Here is a 22,984-nt window from a genome sequence, read left to right as displayed (position 1 = left end):
TAGATTTCTTTCTTTTTTGGTGCCTATGGTTGTGCCATAGGCGTTATTTACAAGGCAAGAGGTTTATATACTTGAATAGCATTTTCTGGATTTTTAAAACCATACTAAAAGTTTTGAAATGAAGGCTAAATAGACTATATAAGAATCATGTAAGTTGTGCGCATTAGTGGCTGAGAAATTGCTGCATGGTGCAATTTAATGTATTTTACAATTTGCTGCGCAAAGGGTCGCTGTTCTCCATGAAACGTAGTATTTCAGATCTCTCCATTACACTTATTCCAGGAGATGGAGGATCAGCTCTTTGTGTAGTCGACACAGAATCCTTCAGTCCAACGATTTACGCTTCACTGCTGCGTTTAAAATTCGTAGTTTTTCTATTTGGAAATTGTCTACAGCGCTTGGTTGCCCTCCTCTCTGCTTATGCCATTCGTAACACATAAAACAATGGATTTTCGACAAAGAAATCCGCTAGTAAAAAGGTACGTTGTCTCCTTTGTGTTGTCTGTTTTCTTAAACACAGTATCGGCTGTTACACATTATTCTATTCCTGAAGAAATGGAGGCAGGTTCTGTTGTAGCTAATTTAGCAACGGATCTTGGACTGGATGTTAGGACTTTGAGCAAACGCAAGATACGACTGGATACGTTGTCTAATAAAAAATATTTGGATATTAACAAAGAAACAGGTGAGCTCTTAATCTTGGAGAGGATTGACAGAGAACACATTTGCATATCTAAATCTGCTTCAACGTGCATCTTGAAGCTTGATGCAACCACGGAAAATCCAGTAAGGATGTTTAACATTGAGCTGGAAATTATTGATATCAATGACAATGCTCCACATTTCAGAAGAGATACAATGCATTTAGACATTTCTGAATCAGCCCCTGTTGGAGAGCGATTTTCATTAAATAATGCAGTTGATCCTGACATCGGTGTAAACTCAATTAAGACTTATTATCTAAGTGACAGTGATCACTTTTCCATTGAAATCCAAACTGGTCGTGATGGATCGAAATTTACAGATTTAATTTTGAAAAAGGCTTTAGACAGGGAGGAATTGGCAGTTCATAACCTCATACTCACTGCTGTAGATGGAGGAGTACCTGCGCGCTCTGGCACAGCCAGCATCATCGTGCGCGTTCTCGACACGAATGACAACGCCCCTCAGTTTGATAAAGACAGCTACACAATAAACATAACGGAAAACTCTCCGATTGGAAGACTTGTAGTGAAATTAAATGCAACCGATGCCGATGACGGATCTAACTCCGACCTCACTTACGCATACAGTTTATATACAACAGAGAAAACGCAGCAAACTTTCAGTTTAAATCCAGATAATGGGGAAATTAGAGTTAAAGAAATGATCAATTACGAGGATTTCAGGATTTATGATATGGAAATTGTGGCAACAGACAAAGGAGCAAATTCCTTATCTGGCAATTGTAAAGTAAGAATTTTAATCGTGGATATGAATGATAATCATCCAGAAATATCAATCAGATCATTCACGAGTCCAATCAAAGAGAATGTAGCTGTAGGTACAGTTATTGCAGTGATTAGTGTGAATGATAAAGATTCGGGAGAAAATGGTCGAATTGATGTTGATATTTCTGAAAAATTACCTTTTGCTCTAAAAGAATCATCAGATAATTATTACGAGCTCATAGTTTCTGAACCGTTGGACCGCGAAATGGTCGCAGAGTATGACATCACATTTACCGTCACTGACAGAGGAAACCCTCCGTTATCGGATAACGAAACTGTAACTCTAGAACTACTAGACGTTAATGACAACGCCCCACAGTTTCCCCGATCATTTTATACCTTGCAGGTCATGGAAAATAATCCACCTGGAGCTTTAGTGAGCTCCCTCACTGCACACGACCCAGATCTCCATGAAAATCAATATCTCGTTTATTTCATAATAGAAAAAGAAATAGTGAATACATCCATGTCAATGCTGTTCTCTATTAATCCAGAGAACGGCAATCTTTACGCACTGAAAACGTTTGATTATGAGATAGAAAAGGAGTTTCTTTTCCATATTGAGGCCAGAGATTCTGGTGTTCCTCCACTCAGCAGTAACGTGACTGTTCACATTATTATTGTGGATCAGAACGACAACACTCCGATTATAGTGTCTCCATGGCGCGCGCACGGCTCAGTGGTTGAAGAGAAAATACCGAGATCCACCGATAAAGGAACTCTGATAGCCAAAGTGATTGCTATAGACACTGACTCTGTGCACAACTCCAGGATTACATACCAATTTCTTCAGAACACTGATGCTACATTATTCAGTCTGGACCAGTACAATGGAGAGATCCGGACCACCAGAATGTTCAGTTACAGAGACTCGCGTCACCAGCGACTGGTGGTTATCGCCAAGGATAACGGAGAGCCCTCTCTCTCTGCTACAGTCACCATCAAACTGTCCACGGTGGAGACTGCTCTGAAAAGCTATGCAGATATGACTGAAGTGCCTTTAGAATATGACATCTTTTCCGATTTAAATCTGTATTTGGTAATCGGACTGGGCTCAGTATCATTCCTTTTACTTATCACTATATTGGTGACCATCGTGCTGAAGTGTCAGAAACCGAAGCCCAGTAAAGCTGCTCCTCCCTGTAGGAACAGCGTGATCAGTGAAAGAAACTCTACCATCGCAGATTCCACGCTGGTTTCCAACGATGCCTACTGGTACAGTTTATTTCTAGCAGAGACCAGGAAAGGAAAACTAGTAGTTAGACAACCTGTTCCGAAGGGGACAAGATATATTGTGTCCAGTATACCGAGGAGCACAGGGCTGACTGAGACTAGTGACTCAGCTGCATCTACTCTACAGGTAAGAGAACGTCGACACTCTTTCACGAAAAAATCTCCAGTGCTTTGCTTGACGTTTCATTTAAAGTATCACGGTGTACACCTAACGTATTTAAAATATTCGCATTGATATGACTATAGATGTATCATTGAGAATCGGTGTTCGGTATTTTCATCTACTAATAATCGTAGACTCAGAGACACTTTACAGTTACATTTTCTACTTGCTAGAAGCTTTCACCCTTTGACAAAAAACAAACAAAGATTCTCTGGTAGTATTTATAGTAGCTGTTGTCTGAGCTATCTTAGTGTTTTAACCGCTTTGTCACCACTTCAATCAATTAAAAAAATTAATGCCGAACGATTTTTTATAACCCTAAACACGGAGCGTCGCTGTTCGCTAAAAAACACGTGTATGTGTTCGCCGTTGAGGAGTTTCACTTTAAGGACGTGGACAAATCCGTTTGACGGCGTGATAACCACACCGTCTACTGATCTGGATCTTTGCCGATTTTTTTAGACACAATCCAAACGATTTTTTTTCTGTTAAGCATCTTCTTTTCGTAACGATATAGTGCTTGGAATCAACGGCGAGATCTTACTTTAAAACAATGGCAGGTGGAATAAAAACCCAGCTATGGAGTTACGCGTCAGCCTTCCTTTTTATTACACGCTTTTTTTGCGGAGTGTCTGCTGTTACTCATTACTCTATCCCTGAAGAAATGAAGGAAGGATCTGTTGTGGCAAATTTAGCTGCAGATTTGGGACTGGATGTGACAACGCTGAGCAGTCGAAAAATGAGGTTAGACGTAATTTCAAATAAAAAGTACCTTGACATTAACAAAGACACCGGTGAGCTTTATATTTTGGAAAAGATGGATAGAGAGTATCTTTGTTCTAAGACAACAACATGCTTCATTAAAATAGAGATTACACTTGAGAATCCCGTTAGAATATTTAATATAGAAATTGAAATTATGGATATAAATGACAATGCACCACGGTTTCGAAGGGATACAATTCATTTGGATATATCAGAGTCCACACCTGAGGGTGAGCGATTTTCTCTTAGTAATGCAGTTGACCCTGATATTGGAACGAATTCTATTAATACGTATCATTTGAGTGACAGCGAATATTTTGATATTGAACTGCAGACAGGAAGAGACGGTGCCAAGTTTGCTGATTTAATTCTGAGAAAGGGTCTAGACAGAGAGGCACAGGCCGTACACAGTCTGATCCTCACTGCTGTAGATGGCGGAGTCCCAACACGGTCCGGCACAGCGAGCATTATGGTGCGTGTGCTGGACACAAATGACAACGCCCCTAAATTTGACAAAGAAAGTTATACAATACATTTAATGGAAAATTCTCCAATTGGAAACCTTGTAGTGAAGTTAAACGCAACCGACCTTGATGATGGATCTAATTCTGATATTGTTTATTCATTTAGTCTTTACACATCTGAAAAGACACAGGAAACATTCAGTTTAAACCCTAATAATGGTGAGATTAGAGTTAAAGGAGTTATTAATTACGAGGATTTCAGGATTTATGACATGGAGATAATAGCCACAGATAAGGGAGTGAGCAGTTTGTCTGGGCAGTGCAAAGTAACAATTTTAGTGACAGATATGAATGATAATCATCCGGGAATATCTATAAAATCATTCTTAAGTCCAATCAAAGAGGATGTATCTGTAGGTACAGTTATTGCCGTAGTTAGTGTAAGTGATAAAGATTCAGGTGAAAATGGTCATATTGACATTCAGATTTCTGAAAAGTTACCTTTTGCATTGAAAGAATCATCAGATAATTACTATGAGCTCATAGTTTCAGAACCACTGGACCGTGAAAAAGTTGCAGAATATGACATCACATTTACAATTACTGACAGAGGAAATCCTCCTTTATCTGAAAATGAAACTGTAACACTTGAATTGCTGGACGTTAATGACAATGTCCCATGGTTTTCTCAATCAGTTTATACCATTCAGTTGTTAGAAAATAATCCACCTGGAGCTTTGTTAAGTTCTTTAACTGCTATTGACCCAGACCTCCATGAAAATCAGTATCTAGTTTATTTCATTATAGAAAAAGAAATAGTAAATACTTCTATGTCAATGCTCTTCTCCATAAATCCAGAGAATGGCAATCTTTATGCACTAAAGACGTTTGATTATGAAATAGAGAAGGAGTTTCTTTTTCATATTGAAGCTAGAGACTCTGGTGTTCCTCCACTAAGCAGTAACGTAACTGTTCAGATTGTTATCATGGATCAGAACGACAACACTCCGGTTATAGTGTCTCCGTGGCGCGCGCACGGCTCAGTGGTTGAGGAGAAAATACCCAGATCCACCGATAAAGGAACTCTGATAGCCAAAGTAATTGCTATAGACACAGACTCTGTACACAACTCCAGGATTACTTATCAATTTCTCCAGAACACTGATGCTACATTATTCAGTTTGGATCAGTACAATGGAGAGATCCGGACCACAAGAATGTTCAGTTACAGAGACTCACGCCATCAGCGACTGGTGGTTATCGCCAAGGATAATGGTGAGCCCTCTCTCTCTGCTACAGTCACCATCAAACTGTCCACAGTGGAGACAGCGCTTAAAAGCTATGCAGACATGACTGAAGTGCCTATTGAATATGATATATTTTCTGATTTAAACCTGTATCTGGTAATCGGACTGGGTTCCGTGTCATTCCTGTTACTGATCACCATATTGGTGACCATTGTGCTGAAATGTCAGAAACCGAAGCCCAGTAAAGCTGCTCCTCCCTGTAGGAACAGTGTGATCAGTGAGAGGAACTCTACCATCGCAGATTCCACTTTGGTCTCCAATGATGCCTACTGGTACAGTTTATTTCTAGCAGAGACCAGGAAAGGAAAACTGGTAGTTAGACAACCTGTGCCAAAGGGGACGAGATACATTGTTTCTAGTATCCCGAGAAGCACAGGACTGACTGAGACTAGTGACTCAGCTGCATCTACTCTACAGGTAAACTACATTTTTATGAGTATTGTAAAATTTAAATAGTACTAAAAATCTGTTGTTATTTCTGAGAACAGTATGTGAATTGCTGAAGGTTCAAGTTCAATGATTTTACATCATCATTCTGCAATTTAGTTGTCATCGTGGAAGAGTTTTGGACTTGGGAAAGTGGTAGCTCAGTGGTGTTGAACTACTGCTCGAAAGGTCAAAAGGTTGTGATTTCAAATGTAAATGACTTAATTCCTAGGCTCCAATGTTTAATTTTAATAGAAACTGCGGAGGATAGGATGTACACAGAAAATATTATTAGTGGGCCTGAAATAATGGCATGTAATTGATACAAGGTGGGTATTACTAATAATTTAGCAACTAATATATATATGTATATATATTTATATATTAATGTATTTAAAGGAAATGGCAACACATCAAAATAACCCAAGATCATGCAGTATATTTGCAGAGCTTTAATAACTCAAATAAAACGAAATGCAAATAATTTGTAAATAAATTGTGTTAAAACATTTAAAATAACACAATTAAATAACATTACAACCCCAATTTGCATGAGTTTTAGCATGCTCTCCACCAGTTTTTCACATTGCTGTTGGGTAACTTATACCACTCTTTTTGCAAAAAAGCAAACAGCTCAGCTTTGCTTGATGGTTTGTGACCATCCATCTTCCTCTTGATGACATTCCAGAGATTTTTAATAGGGTTCAAATCTGGAGTTTGGGCAGTGGTCTCTTATTTTTTTCCAGAGCTGTATACAGTGGCAGAATGGGACAATAATTCAGGCCAGGAATTTGATTCCATCCCAGGCCACCTTTGCTGTCACCACCACCCTGTTCATGTAATCCACCAGACTGCTAATCTTGCAGGCTAAACCTATTAGTTGATGTAACAGGTAAACTACCATATGAATTCTAAATCAATAAATAGGCCTAAATGAACCCTCAAAAACTCACCAGTAATACACCATCTATACTACCACACCACAGACCAATATATAATAGGCTTACACTTTTCACAGAATGCTGAAATATACATATTTTATGTATTTCCAATGATCAAGTACAGTATACCAAAATTATCACAAACACAAACTTAACAAAAACTATGACACTGTAAATAACAGATAACAATGTTCACTCATTTGGCATAAGAACAGACCAGTAAGAGTAAACAGTATGTGATTAGCACTAGTAAATAAATCAAAATACTTGGAATGAGGATGGGCAAAATAATTAAATGGATTATAAAGGCTTTGACTATCTCTTTCATCTTTCCCTGAATCTCTCTCTCTCTCTCTCTCTCTCTCTCTCTCTCTCTCTGCACATCTAGTTACTCTGCAATACAAAATAAACACATTCAATAGTATATACTTATATTAATTGTATATTACAGTCCTACTACTGATGATCTCATAAATCATAAAAGCACATATTGTTCTAAGTGTATAGCCTGTATGTTTAGTTTTGTTTAGCTTAAACTTAAAAAAGGAGAAATTTCTGGTTAAATTTGGCACTAGAAAATACTCCTGTCCCCATCTCTAACACAGTGTGCTAGTTTGTCATTTTGTAAGATGTCACATGCTCTTTTAAAACTTCTATCATTACATATATATATATATATATATATATATATATATATATATATATATATATTTAAATATATTTTGTGAACATCATTAGCTTGCTGTATATGCTTGCTTGCATATAGCCATGCTGTAGATGTGCGTGTGCAGGTAATTAATTTTTATGTATTAAAAAAAAAAATCTTGGCCCTCTAACACTAGCACTCTCTATTCTATCTACAGTTCATTCTTTTTATTTATTGTTTAAAAAACATGCTAGACTAAACAAGACTTGTCACAGCACTTACATGTTGCTTGTTTGTTTGTTTGATTTTATCTATTGTAAATTGCTTTGGATGAAAGCGTCCGTCTGCCAAATGAAGACACCAAGGTATCACGAGAGCGACTCTAGCGCATATTCGTGCGCACACTCTTAAGTAACTCTCGTGGTACTTTAACCTCATATACCGATATCCCGGTGCTTCCAATGGCCAGTCCACCCATGTGTATATATATATATATATATATGTATAAATATATATAGCGGTTGGACAATAAAACTGAAACAATCTTCATTGATTGCACATTCCACCAGTAAGAGCAGAGTGTGAAGGTTTAATTAGCAGAGTAATAGCACAGTTTTGCTTAAAATATTGCAATGCACACAACATTATGGGTGACATATCAGAGTTCAAAAGAGGACAAATTGTTGGTGCACGTCTCGCTGGCACATCTGTGACTGAGACAGCAAGTCTTTGTGATGTATCAAGAGCCACGGTATCCAGGGTAATGTCAGCATACCACCAAGAAGGACGAACCACATCCAACAGGAGTAACTGTGGACGCAAGAGGAAGCTGTCTGAAAGGGATGTCTGGGTGCTAACCCGGATTGTATCCAAAAAACATAAAACCACAGCTGTCCAACTCACTGCAAAATTAAATGTGTACCTCAACTCTCCTGTTTCCACCAAAACTGACTGTCGGGAGATCCACAGGGTCAATGTACATGGCTGGGCTGCTATAGCCAAACCTTTGGTCACTAGTGCCAATGCCAAACGTCGGTTTCAATGGTGCCAGCAGCGAAAATCTTGGGTTGTGGACAATGTGAAATATGTATTGTTCTCTGATGAGTCCACCTTCACTGTCTTTCCCACATCCGGGAGAGTTACGGTGTGGAGAAGCCCCAAAGAAGCGTACCACCCAGACTGTTGTATGCCCATAGTGAAGCATGGGGGTGGATCAGTGATAGTTTGGGCTGCAATATCATGGCATTCCCTAGGCCCAATACTTGTGCTAGATGGGCGCGTCACTGCCAAGGACTACCGAACCATTCTGGAGGACCATGTGCACCCAATGGTTCAAACATTGTATCCTGAAGGCGGTGCCGTGTATCAGGATGATAATGCACACAGCAAGACTGGTGACAGAGTGGTTTGATGAACATGAAAGTGAAGTTGAACATCTCCCATGGCCTGCACAGTCACCAGATCTAAATATTATTGAGCCACTTTGGGGTGTTTTGGAGGAGCGAGTCAGGAAACGTTTTCCTCCACCAGCATCACGTAGTGATGTGGCCACTATTCTGCAAGAAGAATGGCTCAAAATCCCTCTGGCCACTGTGCAGGACTTGTATCTGTCATTCCCAAACCACTAAAACCAGGCGTTTCAGTTTCATTGTCCAACCCCTGTAGCTATATATATACCCCTGTATATATATATATATATATATATATATATATATATATATATATATACAGTTATATATATATATACAGTTATATATATATATACAGTTATATATATATATATATATATATATATATATATATATATATATATATATATATATGTACAGTTGTCAACTGTACAACTGTCACTGCTGGAGTGACTGGTCAAATGGCAAGGTTTATGAGAAGAATAGCTCATCTGTTATTACCACTGACATAATTAGTTAAAAACTAAATCATTTACCTTTGCTTGTGAAAAGTAAATACCAAGTAGGTACACGACTAAAGAAAGTCTGTGAACTGTGCAGTAATGCAACTGAGAACTTCAACGTGACACCTCCACCTAAATGCACTTCTTTTGCTCTGCATAAGGACGCCTGACAACAGTTAATATATAAATGCAGATTCAATGAGTCATTTGTAAAATTCCCGGAATAGTGTTAATCAAAGGCAAAGGATTCTGTATTAAAAAAGCATGTGCACTTAGCGTCGCTGTTCACCAGCAAAACGGACCGCTAGTTTGTCTGGTGTGACGATTATTTTGCCTGCAGCCAGTTGTGTCGATTTGGCATAGCTCTCGTGGAATACGCACATTTCCTTCACTTCAAATAACTAATTGCTTGTTTTGGTTACATTTTCTTCGACGAGTAACTCAAATCTATACCATGAAGAACCGCATCATGAAACAGCTATTGGGGAGGTATGTCGCAATATCCCTTCTCATTTTTTCGGTTATGTACACCGCGTTTGCTGTTACTCACTACTCGATACCCGAAGAAATGAAAGAGGGATCTGTCGTTTCAAATCTCGCAGTAGATTTAGGACTTGATGTAAAAACCTTGAATGCACGAAAGATACGACTAGATGTTCTTGCAGACAAGAAATACTTGGATATTAACAAAGACACAGGGGAGCTTTTTATTGTGGAGAAGATGGACAGGGAGCAACTGTGCAACGTTAAAACGGCTACATGCTTTTTGAAGCTAGATGTCATAATTGAAAATCCAATAAGGATTTTTAATATTGAACTTGAAATTATGGACATAAACGATAATTCACCACAATTTCGTCGTGATACCATTCATCTTGATATATCCGAATCAACACCAGTAGGAGAGAAGTTTTCTCTCACCAATGCTGTTGACCCCGATGTCGGCTCAAACTCTATAAAAACCTATTATCTTAGTGAAAGTGACTACTTTAATATCGACATACAAACTGGACGTGATGGGTCGAAATTTACAGATTTAATTTTAAAAAGAGCTCTGGACCGTGAGGAACAGGCTATTCATAATCTGATACTCACCGCTGTAGATGGCGGATCCCCTGCGCGCTCTGGCACAGCTAAAATTATTGTTCGTGTGCTAGATACCAACGACAACGCCCCTCAGTTTGATAAAGACAGTTATACTATAAATCTCATGGAAAACTCACCCATTGGCAGCCTTGTAATCAAGTTAAATGCAACAGACAAGGATGAGGGCACCAATTCTGATATTGAGTACTCGTTTAGTCTCTATACGTCTGAGAAAACGCAAGCTACGTTTGGATTAAATCCAAATAATGGCGAAATAAGAGTTAAAGAAATGATTAATTATGAGGACTTCAGAATTTACGACGCTGAAATAATAGCTAAAGACAAAGGTACCAATTCCTTGTCTGGAAAATGCAAGATAACTATACTGATCAACGATATGAATGACAATCATCCTGAAATATCCATTAAATCCTTTTCAAGTCCTATTAAAGAGGATATAGCTGTAGGAACAGTAACTGCCGTGATTAGTGTGAGTGATAAAGATTCGGGAGAAAATGGCGAAATTGATATTCATATTTCTGATAAGTTACCTTTTAAACTCAGAGAGACATCCGACAACTATTACGAGCTGATAGTTTCAGAACCGTTAGACCGTGAAAAGGTCCCAGAATATGACATCACATTTACCGTTACTGACAGAGGAAACCCTCCGTTATCTGATAACGAAACTGTAACTCTAGAATTGCTGGACGTTAACGACAACGTTCCCCAGTTTCCGCAAATATTTTATACCATACAAGTGATGGAAAATAATCCACCAGGGGCATTACTGGGCTCCCTCACTGCACACGACCCAGACCTCCATGAAAATCAGTATCTAGTTTATTTCATAATAGAAAAAGAAATAGTGAACACATCCATGTCCATGCTCTTCTCTATTAATCCAGAGAATGGTAATCTATATGCACTTAAGACGTTTGATTATGAGATTGAAAGGGAGTTTCTTTTTCATATTGAGGCCAGAGACTCTGGGGTTCCTACCCTCAGCAGTAATGTGACCGTTCACATTATTGTCATGGACCAAAATGACAACACTCCAGTTATAGTGTCTCCATGGCGTGCGCATGGCTCAGTGGTGGAAGAAAAAATACCAAGATCCACTGATAAAGGAACTCTGGTAGCCAAAGTAATTGCTATAGACACAGACTCTGTGCACAATTCTCGCATTACATATCAATTTCTACAGAACACTGATGCTACATTATTCAGTTTGGACCAGTACAATGGAGAGATCCGGACCACGAGAATGTTCAGTTACAGAGATTCACGCTACCAGCGGCTGGTAGTGATTGCCAAGGATAATGGAGAGCCCCCTCTCTCTGCTACAGTCACCATCAAACTGTCTACGGTGGAGACTGCACTTAAAAGCTATGCTGACATGACTGAAGTGCCTTTAGAATATGACATCTTTTCAGATTTAAACCTGTATCTGGTAATCGGACTGGGCTCGGTGTCATTCCTGTTGCTGATCACCATATTGGTGACCATCATGCTGAAGTGTCAGAAACCGAAGCCCAGTAAAGCTGCTCCTCCCTGTAGAAACAGTGTGATCAGTGAGAGGAACTCTACCATCGCAGATTCCACTCTGGTCTCCAATGATGCCTACTGGTACAGTTTATTTCTAGCAGAGACCAGGAAAGGAAAACTGGTAGTTAGACAACCTGTGCCAAAGGGGACGAGATATATTGTGTCTAGTATACCGAGAAGCACAGGACTGACTGAGACTAGTGACTCAGCTGCCTCCACCTTACAGGTAGGATGCTAAAAAAATCTCATTTTGTTACTATGCAATTTTCCCTTGATTAAAACTTTTCAGTTTGAAAATTATGGCTTCCATAGGTCTTTTGATTGATGGGACCTCACCATTTAAATATCATTCACAATGCTTTTTTTTTTTTTTTTTAAATGTTTTTATTGTGTAAAAAATTCAATTTATGTAAATAAATCCATTTTATGATCTATTTCAGGCTCCTATTGCTTCAACAAGTTACACACAGATATTTACTTTATGTCCTTGGTCGTGTGCTTTGAGGCACTGTTCACCATGAGAAATGTAGTTGCTAATAAATACTGTGCTCTTGCCATCAGACACTCTGAGTTCTTTTTCAAGAATTGATTTCAGCATCTGACTATGGGTTATGCCTCTCTCTGTAGTCCTTTAAATCTTTTATTTCAATATGCTAACCCTTGTTGGCTGACAGCCATGAAGTAAAGGTTGAAGAGGAGATGCTCTGCCCCTATATTTAGAAATACATAGAAAAGTCTCTTTTCACAGTGTTTACAGTGTTTACAGTGTATGTCTGGCTCAAATAGTGGACTCAATCAGCAACAAAAGTAAACCTTAGCCTAGTTTGCTAGTTTGCATGAACACTCACACTAAATGCACTCAGATGATCTCAGGCTGCAACATGCCCAGACTGCATTAGTCTCGCCAAACTTGTAGTCACTTGTAGGCATTATACATAACTCTCCATGAAGAGCCACTGACAAAGACTAGCTAGTTTGTTTGAAAAAGGACCATTGCTGGGAGTCACACCAGGTTCTTGAACAATGGGAAAAGATGCAAAGCCAACCAAAGAATTCCAGGACCAACACCTCTGATAAAGAGGTCATTCTACCTCATATCATTGATTATGCAGGACATGCACTAATGCATAACATAGAAGTTTGCCATTTTCTGGCCTAGTGCACTCATAGTGACCAACAATTCTCTCAATGTAGGGCAACAGCTACTCAAAACTAACTTTAAGTCTTCCATGACAATGAAATGTTAAAGGAGTGTCAGTCACTATGGCAGCGTGAGCTCTGAGTGTCATGCTTATTACTTAGCTTAGCACAGGAGAGAGCACAGTGGCTTGGGCTCTCTAGTCTTATCTTTTAGCTTGATGTGATAGATACTAAGGGCATTTTGGGGGATGTGGTAGCTAAGTGGTTGAGGTATTGGACTACTGATCAGAAGGCTGTGAGTTTGAATGCCAGGCCCACCAAGCTGCTCAGTTGTATAAAAAATTAGATAAATTGTAAGTCACTCTGGATAAGGGAGTCTGCCAAATGCCATGAATGTAAATGTGGTCCTGCCATACCCTTCATGCAACAGCACTATGAAAAAGTCTCCCAGCACCAAGCCTTAGCCTGTAAGATCTTAAAATGCTCCATGGCAAAACATCCTTGCTGGTAAAAAAAGGATGGGTACTTCCAAAAATGAGTCAGTCCAGTTTCTCTTTGAGATATTTGACTGGTTCATCTCAGTTGATCTACAATATGCATATTTTTATATGAAGATGTATATTTCCAACAATCTCACTAACACCGCTCAGATTCAGAGAACAAGGCATATGACCCATCCTAATAGCTCCAAATTGGCTGGAGATGCATTGGCTTGCAGTGATAATATGACTGTTGGCCAATCTTGTCCCCTCCTATTACACATGGACCTGCTGTCTCAAGCACCACCTATCTGGAACATCTGGTACTCTAGGCTTGGCTTGTGAGAGGTCCAACCTTATAACTGCTTAACAACCCAATCATGTAATAGCTGCCATTCAGAATTCTAGGGCTTTCCTCTGTGAAAGTAAATTAAGACTGTTAAGAAGTGGTCTGAAAAATCACAGGTGGTGGCTGGTGATTTTAGCATTTCTACATAGCACCTTTGATATGGGCAATGCTTCCACTGTTAAAGGGTACTTGGTCACAATCTCCACTTGCCATGTGAGGTTTGGAGATTGGCCAGCATACCATAGTGTGGAGTTTTATCAAGAGAGCATGCTGTTTTCATCCTGTCCCGAAACTGCTGACTCCCTCAGTAAACATTCCATTGGTTTTGGCTGTGAGTTAGTGATATTCACTCTCTTTCAGTAAAGGGCTTTGAGCACTATACAGAAAGTCATAAACAGTGAGATATCCCAGTTGTATGAGCTGTCAGAGAAACGGGGTTACAGTCCGACAGTTACTTGTTCTCAGTGTCAGACACTGGAATGTAAACAATGAAGTATGGGAAGCCAAATAATTCAAAAAGCGTTTTAAATTAGACTTGATAGACGATAAGATTTAAAAATGTTTGTGCCTCATCAGTAAACTTTCTATACCATATACACAATAATATAAAAATAAAAATAATATTTAACCCAAGACATTATAAGACAGGCCTTGTTAGATTTTAGCCAGTGTAAGATAATATACAATAAGTAATGCATTCATGCATTTATAAATTTATGGTTATTTTATATCTTAGAGTTAAATTAATAAACTAATCAATTGCCATGTAAATCTTGATTTAACCCTTTAATGTTCTGCGCAACCTTTTGGTAGACCACATTTTGAGTCACTATATTTCATTAACAATTTTTTTTAACTTAACCAAAGCTGATTGGGCAACCATTTGGTAGAGGCCTATATTTAAATAATTATGGGGTCTGTTATTATTGACCCAAGTAAATAAAAAATGCAAAGAAATTTTTTTTCCATTGCTTTAACATTAACATTAACATCAAAGGGTTAATAAAGAAAGCATTTTGAATGTATATGATCCTTTTGGCTTACCATACTCCTCCTCCCTTACATTTGGGACACAGAAACTTTGTGTCTCATAGCGAGGCCTCAATAAAAGTTCAGTTGTCGTGTCAGTTCTTTAACATAAAACTCAAGAATGCAGTCTTAGGTTCCTGGACTTCATGTTCTTCCATCTTTGAGCATCCACTATTAGTGTTATTATCTTATTCATTTTTGAAGATTTTTTTTTTTACTCGAAACATTGTTCTTTGGACATTGTTTCCTGATTACGTAACACGCTGATATTCTGACAATAGATTCCAATAAGATCTTTAGTCCTCGGTTACGGTACGTTTTGTTTTTATGTCTGTTGTTTGTTCTCTTTAAATCAATGCATTTCACGTGTTTCACATTACTCGATTGTTGAAGAAAAGGGAAAGGGATCTGTAGTTGTAGACTTGGCAGCAGATTTTGGCCTGGATTTGAAAACCCTTGGGAACCATAAAATGCGTTTGGACGTTGCACCTAACAGGGAAGATTTATATTGTAGAAAAGATGGACGGAGAGTTATTTTGTATGCCAAAGCCAGTTACTACTTGTGTTTTTCAGCTGGATGTCACAATAGAAAATCCTGTCCCGTGCTGAATTTGAGATATCAGCCCCACATTTTACCCAGAGAATGTTTAGTTTGAATCCAGGGGAGAATCCAGATTCAGTTGGAAATGGACAAATAGACATTCACATTTCTGATAAGCTACTGTTTATGCTCAGAGATATGTCCAACAACCATAAGAATATTGCAGAATATGACCTCATATTTACTGTTACTGACAGAGAAAACCCTTCATTATCTGATAACAAAACTCTGACTCTAGAACTGCTGGACATTAATGACAACACCCCAAAGTTTCCCCGATCATTTTTTACCTTGCAGGCTATACAAAACAATCCACCAGGAGCATTACTCAGCTCATTTAAAGCACATGACCCAGACCTCCATGAAAATCAGGATATAGTTTATTCCATAATAGAAAAAGAAATAGTGAACCTACCTATATCCAGGCTTTTCTCTATCAGTTTAGAGAATGGTAATCTTTACACACTAGCCACATTTGATTATGAGAGCGCAAAGAATTTTCTTTTTCATATTGACACCAGAGATTCTGGTGTTCCTCCACTCGGTAGTAGCATGACCGTTCACATTATTATCATGGACCAGAATGAAAACACACCAGTTATAGTGTCTCCATGGCATGTTAACAGCTCAGTGGTTGAAGATGATAGCTGGTAGTTAGACAACATGTGCAAAACGGTACAAGATATAAGGTGTCTACTTTATAGGTAAGTAGTGTTCTTTTATTGTTTTAGTAGATATTATTTTGTCGTCTTGTTAGTATGCATGTTTTCATTCATGACTTCTTTAATAAATTGCACATTTTTTCTATAGATTTCTTTTTTTCTTAATTGCGCCACAATTAATCTTTTGAAGAAATTGATAATATTTTGATATATAAAACTTTATACAATTTAAACTTCAATGCCTCACATTTGCCTAGCAAACATCCCTACACCCAAGCAGCTACTGCACACTGTCTATAACTTTCTGACTTGCTTATTTGGAATATATTGCTTTTGGTTTACAATGGCCTAGTGAAAATTGTTTGATAGCTATCCTTTAATAATAATTTTTATGCACAGTTACTATGGAGAGGTACACAGCATTATTTAAAAGGTATGTTTCGACTTTTTTATGCCTGAGCTTGTTTGCACAGAGCCTGCTTTTATTCATCTGTCCATTCCTGAGGAAATAGAGGAAGGGTCAGATGTAGCCAACCTCTACGGATTTGATCTTGAATGTGAACAGCCTGAAGAAACTTATTATGCAACTGAACTTATTCAGAGCAGAATACAATTAAACTTTAGTGAAGTTTCCTTATAATAAATGTTACAATTGAAAACTTTCAATCAGTATTTAACTTGCAAGTAGAAATTGTGGACAAGAGTGAAAATGTAACACACTTGAGTCACAATACCCATATAATTTATTTTGCCATTGAAATTTAGTCAGATTGGAATGGATTGAAATTTGCAGCTTTACTAAAGGCTGCCTGGATATAGCATCAGCTGCAGCATTCCACCAACTGGGACAATACTGGACCTCTGAAGTCAAAAGAAGCCAAGTGTGCAATCCATTTCTGTTTGACTGCTTCCCACTTTGCAGTATTGAGGTGACATAGGGATTTGTTAGTGTTTGTGATCACTATAAATTCAGTACCTAGGAGGTAGCCTTTAAATTTCTCCATTGTTGCAATTTTTAAAGGCAGCAGTTTTATGTTCTGACACAAGATAGCTGCTAAGGGTGTTGCCATCTGTATCCATTCTAAATGGATGAAATTTTCCAAGGAGGCCTGAAATATAGGACAACATGTGCAAGACAACAGATGAGTGAGTTTAGGAGATCCAGCGTCTAGACTCACCATGTAATGTACCAGACCTGCTATCTTTGATAAACCCTCTACAAATCTTCTGTAATAACTATGAAACCCTGAAAGGATCTTAAGGCATTCAGTGTATTGGAGAGTAGTCAGTGCTTTAGAGTTGAGTCTTTTTCTGGGTCTTTGGAAACACAGGCAGCAGTAACCGAATGCCACAAGAATGTAATTTTTTTGAGTGTTTGTGGTGTGGAAATTTGTTGGGAGTATTTGCTCAATGGGACATGAGAAGCTTAACCAGAATGTCAAGAGAGATGCACTCCCATTGCTGGGAATTGCTGAAAGTTTTGATTTCTTTTAGGTGCAATTTGCAATCATTGATCTACCATCAAGTGGTAGCCCTCTCTCTCTGTTACAGTTACAATCACACTATCCACGGTGGAGACTGTGATCAACAGCGATGCTGACATGACAGAATGCCTTTAGAGTTAAATCTGTATCTTGTCATTGGAGTGGGCTTAGTGTTTTTATGTGTCATTTCTGTTACTGATATTGGTGAACATTCTGAAGTGTCAGGAAATGAAGAACAGTAAAGCTGTTCCTCCATGCAACAGTTTGTTCAGTTAGAGGAACTCTACCATGCTCTTCATTTTTTACTGGTAAATATTGTTCCTGCCAGACACCAGAAAAGGAGATCTGGTAGTTAGACCATAAGCATTTAGTATAATATACAAATGAGCACATGCCGTAACCTTACTGCTCTGCCATAAGTAGACCTCTGTTGTGGCAATTTTGGTAACTGAAGAAATGGATATGAGTGTTTAAAGTGGTGGTTTGTACATACATTTTGTCACATTGACTTTATCTGCAGGGGAAAACATAAACAGTTTGTCAGTTTCTGGCCAAGTTTAATTTTCAGTGCATCTTTATATTTGTCTGTACTGCCTTTGTGGTCAAATCTAATGGCAATGTTCTATTATTAGTATTTGGGCCTGTTTCTTATGATTATACAGATGTTTTTAATAGATTAATAGATGCTTCAATGAGAAAAATTGTGAAATTTGTGAATTGTGAATGAGAAAAGTGAATTTTGTTTTACAGACAGAAAGGTAAGTACGCAGAATGTTCGTCTCTCTGTCTCTCTCTGTCTCTATACATACATACAGACATACTACTACTTTGCCTCATTTTGATATTTTAAAGTGTTTGCTATATTGCTAGTGTAACACCTCATATTGGTGTTTTGATTAAACTCATTTGTTGACATGTCATATTCATGATTTGAACACTGAATTTATTCCACAATAGTTTTAATAATACTAAATCGTTCCAAACAGTGGGATCTACTTTGGACGCATTTGACTAATTTAGTATGTTTCAAACTAAAGAACCTACTAAGAGAATATTTATAATAAAGGCATTTAATCACATTAATTCTAAGCTCTACAGTATTTTACCTTGTCTTTTTGTCACACCTTAATACATTAATTAAATTTGTCTTGTTTTTGTTTCTATTCTAAAGTACTCAAAATGAGAGATGTCCCTTCTCATGCTGAAGGTATGCAGCCCTGCCATCTTCTTTCTGGAGCGCCTCAACCGTGACATTTTGATATTTTATTAAATGAATACATCTGATGTTTTTATTTTTATTTTTGTTTTGTGGGGTTTTGACTGTCCCTCTGTAGTAGGTGATTAATTCAACTGAATTTGATTCTGCTTTACTTCTCATTCATTTTGATGTCATATTGGTTAGGCCAAACTTATAAAACCAAACTTATAAAAACATTTTTTGTTATATCCAGTGATATCTGCTGCTTTTATTTTACAGTGCTACAGAAAGAATGTGCTCATAGAGTATGCATAATGACATGAACAACTTTCCTAGTCACACATGGAAGTAGTACTGATGATGGTTACTGAATATGTGATTTGGCAGCAACTCACTTTCAAATTGCAGTCCAGATTAAAGTGGAGATTAAGATATACCTTTCTCCACACTATTCCTTTTGCTTACCAGCCTATACATACTTGCTATAGACTGCACTGTTTTTGACTCGCATCTAACCAACAGAGTACTTGCAAATGACAGATGAAAAATATACTTTGATTCTTATTTTACACAATTTGCCCATAACTGCCTTTAGTCATGCAAACCTTCACGGTTTATTATTAGATTCAATGAAAGAGAAGAGACAGCTCTCTAGACACTCTCTTCACATGATCCTATGATATGATTTTGATATAAACAATATACAATCATAATTTATTAAATACAATTGATGTAATTACACTTTCTCTTTTATGGGTTTGTTTGTTATATTTGGTGTTCAGTGTTCAACTGGTGAAACACATTCAGTTCACTACTGTATAATATAATATAATTTTAGCTGTGATATAATTACTGAAAGTTGGTAACTTGCTACAATAATGACCCAACTTTTAGCCTTTTGTCATAATCGTCACAACTACCCATCAAGAAAAAAATGGGCTCAGACCATAATGTTTTTTCTTTTGTTTGATTTAAAGGCCTCAGCTACATGAGATGTGTTCAGATTTTGATCTGATACGAGGTACTTGCTGGTTCACAATCTACCACTGACTGCCTTTATGTTTTCTTATTGGTAGGCCTCTACCACCACCAGTAGCAGTTCTTCATGAGGCTTCATTCCAACTACTGTTGTTCAAGTAATGCTGAGAAGATCTACAAAAATGGAGTTTCTAATTCCTGCACACCAATTTTCTGATTTAGAGCCCGTGTCTCTACTGGGATTTTTCTTAATACACCAAATTTAATTTCTTTTTTGTCTGTAATAATTTAACACACCTAAATGACTTCAATTCTGGTTGGGACTTATGGATTTGCTCACCTAGTAGAGGATTTTCTCCACTCCCAAACAGAACAGTGTATTGCATAGGGCTCCATGCATGGATCTGCATGGCTATATCTGTGGATATTTGTTCACCTTATATGAACTTTTTGGACTCTTCCCTGTTTGACACATCCAAGCTTAAGTAAGCTTGGTGGAATCCTAAAAATCACATAAAATGAAGAATAACACAAAGAAGCACAAAGAAGTGTGGTTAAGCTGATAGGACCTTGAAATTGTGCATATTGTTGATGAACTTGAACTGGCCATGTTCACCTTTTCCCTAATGGGTGTCCAACCTTTACATGTATGTTTTCACTATGTGTTATACAATATATGTATTTCTTGTTTGCCAACCTAAAAGTGTGACAAACAAATCACAACAAATTACACATCTTCTATTTATATCATTTGTATTGCATTGCCAAAAATATATTTCTTCATCAGTGTTGCTTTCCAACTGAGTTGTAACCCATCTTTGTCATTTGCTCATAAAGTATCCCAGGTCATATTTGTTCATTTAGGACTGTGGTTTTCATTCTACATGAATTATACTTACAATATACACATGTAACCATATCAATTTCATATTACATTATTTTTAGTCATTTAAATCTAGAACAAGTTTACTGTAAATAAATACATATTAGATGGAATACAGTAGAAAGGTGCATAGCTTGCACTGTTGTGACAACATTTAAAATATCTGCATACTATTGTGTTGACTTTACTGCAATCTTATATTACTCAGTAAAAAAAGAAGTCGAAAACAAAGGTTTTGATGGTGTCATGTTTGATTTTATGGTGTTTTATTTGTTTTATGCAAATTGTTATGATTTGTACAAAAATGTACAACTCTTTAATTGAAATGTTTTCATCTGTTTTAGATGTTCAAAACTGATTCAGCATTATTTTGTGAAGTGTTTTTTTTTTTGCTTTTTTGTTTTCTTTGTGTGTTTTTTTGCAAAGTGGTACATTGGTGGTGCGTTATTTAAATGGTTGTGTGTTAACCTATAATATGCACTGCATCATTTTCCTACTCTGCAGTTATTCTTAATGTTAAGAACCTGGCTTATTATTTGTGTATATCTACAATATATCCAGGCTTCTGATGACTTCCCCAGGCAGGACATACACACCAAGGGGTTATAAGGCCGGTATGTTGCCAGGTACACTAACATGTGAATTAATACATAGAAAGGCACAAGTTGGTTTCCATATGATCTGCTGTATGAGCTAGCAGTTTATGTATACTGTTTACTACAAAAGCAACATACACTGAAAGGGAACTAGAGGAAATATTCATGCTTTCTTGCAACCCTTCCATTGCAGCACTGTAATATGCCATCAAATCTCACTCGTATGGACACACACTGCCTCATTTCTTCCCCAATATGTTCTGCCTGGGAGGAATTTCATTAGATTCTGTCTAACCTCCTAACCTTCAACTTTATGACTATGTGTACATCATAATATACAGAATACACCTGTGGTCTGTTAATTTTTATAAAAAGGTAGAAATGCAAAAAAAGTATTCAGTGTGAAGATATATGGATGCTTTTTTAAAATATATGTAATTACAGCTAATGTAATGCAAGTAGTACAGCTAAATGGAATTAGCCTGTATAACCTGTATGTAGTTTAAATCAGAACATAAGCATTTGAATTTCACTGTCTGGATTTTCATGGTATTGTGTTACAATAAAGTAATTAACTGAAAGTAATGATAATGATAAATCAGTACATCAGACACCTTAAAAGGATAACTATTCTGTATTCTGCTGCATGATACAATGCTGTTTATTTTGTATGTGTATATGCGGGGTGAATAATTAAAATGGTTAATCTTTAAAAATAGCATTGAGCTGACACCACACTTTACCTTGCTTTAATTATTTATATTTTTATTATACACATTAGTAGTTCCACATAACTCATAAGCTTGGTTTACATAAAAAAAATGAATTGTGCTACTAATTGTATTGAATACCTCTTTTTTTCTTGTAATTGCAAAAGTGTGATTAAAATACTTCAAAGGATGTCATGGTCTCACTACATTACCAAGGATGTATGTAGTAAACTGGAAGGAGGAATAACAGAAACTCTTCTTTCTCTCACCTTGGCCTGATTCCACTCTTCCATCAGAGACAGAGAGAAAGACTGCAGCAATGCTCTGAGCTGCAGCAGAAAGCACACGCACACACACAAACAGGGGAGCCTTTCCTTTTGACTGTGGCCAACACCCTTTCTGTCTCTCCCACCTCACCTCTCCCTCCTCAAATAACCACAGCATGATGTATTCAGTTTTCTTAATGTCATTTAAACCCCATCCCCCAATTCTCATCCCTCAATTGTGCTGACTGGTAGTTTCTAGGCAACAGCATTATCAGTAATGATCAGATGTGGATGAGGAATGGAAAGGAATGACAAGTGAAACATATTTAATAAAATTACTCCTCGAATTATTTTAAGAGATTATTATTTACTTGCTACAGTATCTAAAAATATGGAGGTTGTGTCCTATTTTCTTCTCCCCCTCCATCGTGTTAATGTTCAGCACCACAGACAGCACAGCGACCTTGCTCGAGGAAGAGCCGTTGCCATGGTAACAGGCTGCAGGCTGGGAGAGGGAGGGGTAAAGGTTTGTGTGTGTGTGTGTGTGTCTGCAATATGATAAACATGATTTACAGAAAAACAACCTCTTATATCACAGTAGCATCCTATACACAAATCCTTTTCACCT

General features: G+C 37.5%; 1 protein-coding gene across 12 annotated transcripts in view; it reads left to right on the top strand.

The window, feature by feature from the left end:
- The window catches only part of LOC131364850 (protocadherin alpha-C2-like), a 39,988-nt gene extending 17,708 nt beyond the window's left edge, over nucleotides 1-22,280 (top strand). For 4 of the 12 annotated variants that reach the window (XM_058408279.1, XM_058408272.1, XM_058408278.1 and 1 more), the window contains exons 2-3: nucleotides 18,897-18,932; nucleotides 20,000-22,280. In XM_058408279.1, the coding sequence (XP_058264262.1) occupies nucleotides 18,897-18,908 (12 nt within the window). In that variant the 3' untranslated portion in view covers nucleotides 18,909-18,932; nucleotides 20,000-22,280. Of the gene's footprint in view, nucleotides 1-3,636; nucleotides 5,840-9,842; nucleotides 12,208-18,896; nucleotides 18,933-19,999 lie in introns of those variants that run through there. The other 8 variants (XM_058408275.1, XM_058408271.1, XM_058408274.1 and 5 more) reach the window with 5 other exon arrangements.
- Nucleotides 22,281-22,984: the final 704 nt, after the last annotated feature.

Source organism: Hemibagrus wyckioides, linkage group LG14 (assembly GCF_019097595.1).
Source record: "Hemibagrus wyckioides isolate EC202008001 linkage group LG14, SWU_Hwy_1.0, whole genome shotgun sequence".
Lineage (NCBI taxonomy): Eukaryota > Metazoa > Chordata > Actinopteri > Siluriformes > Bagridae > Hemibagrus > Hemibagrus wyckioides.
The sequence above is the reverse complement of the archived record's forward strand: the minus strand, read 5'-3'. Positions and strand labels throughout refer to the sequence as shown.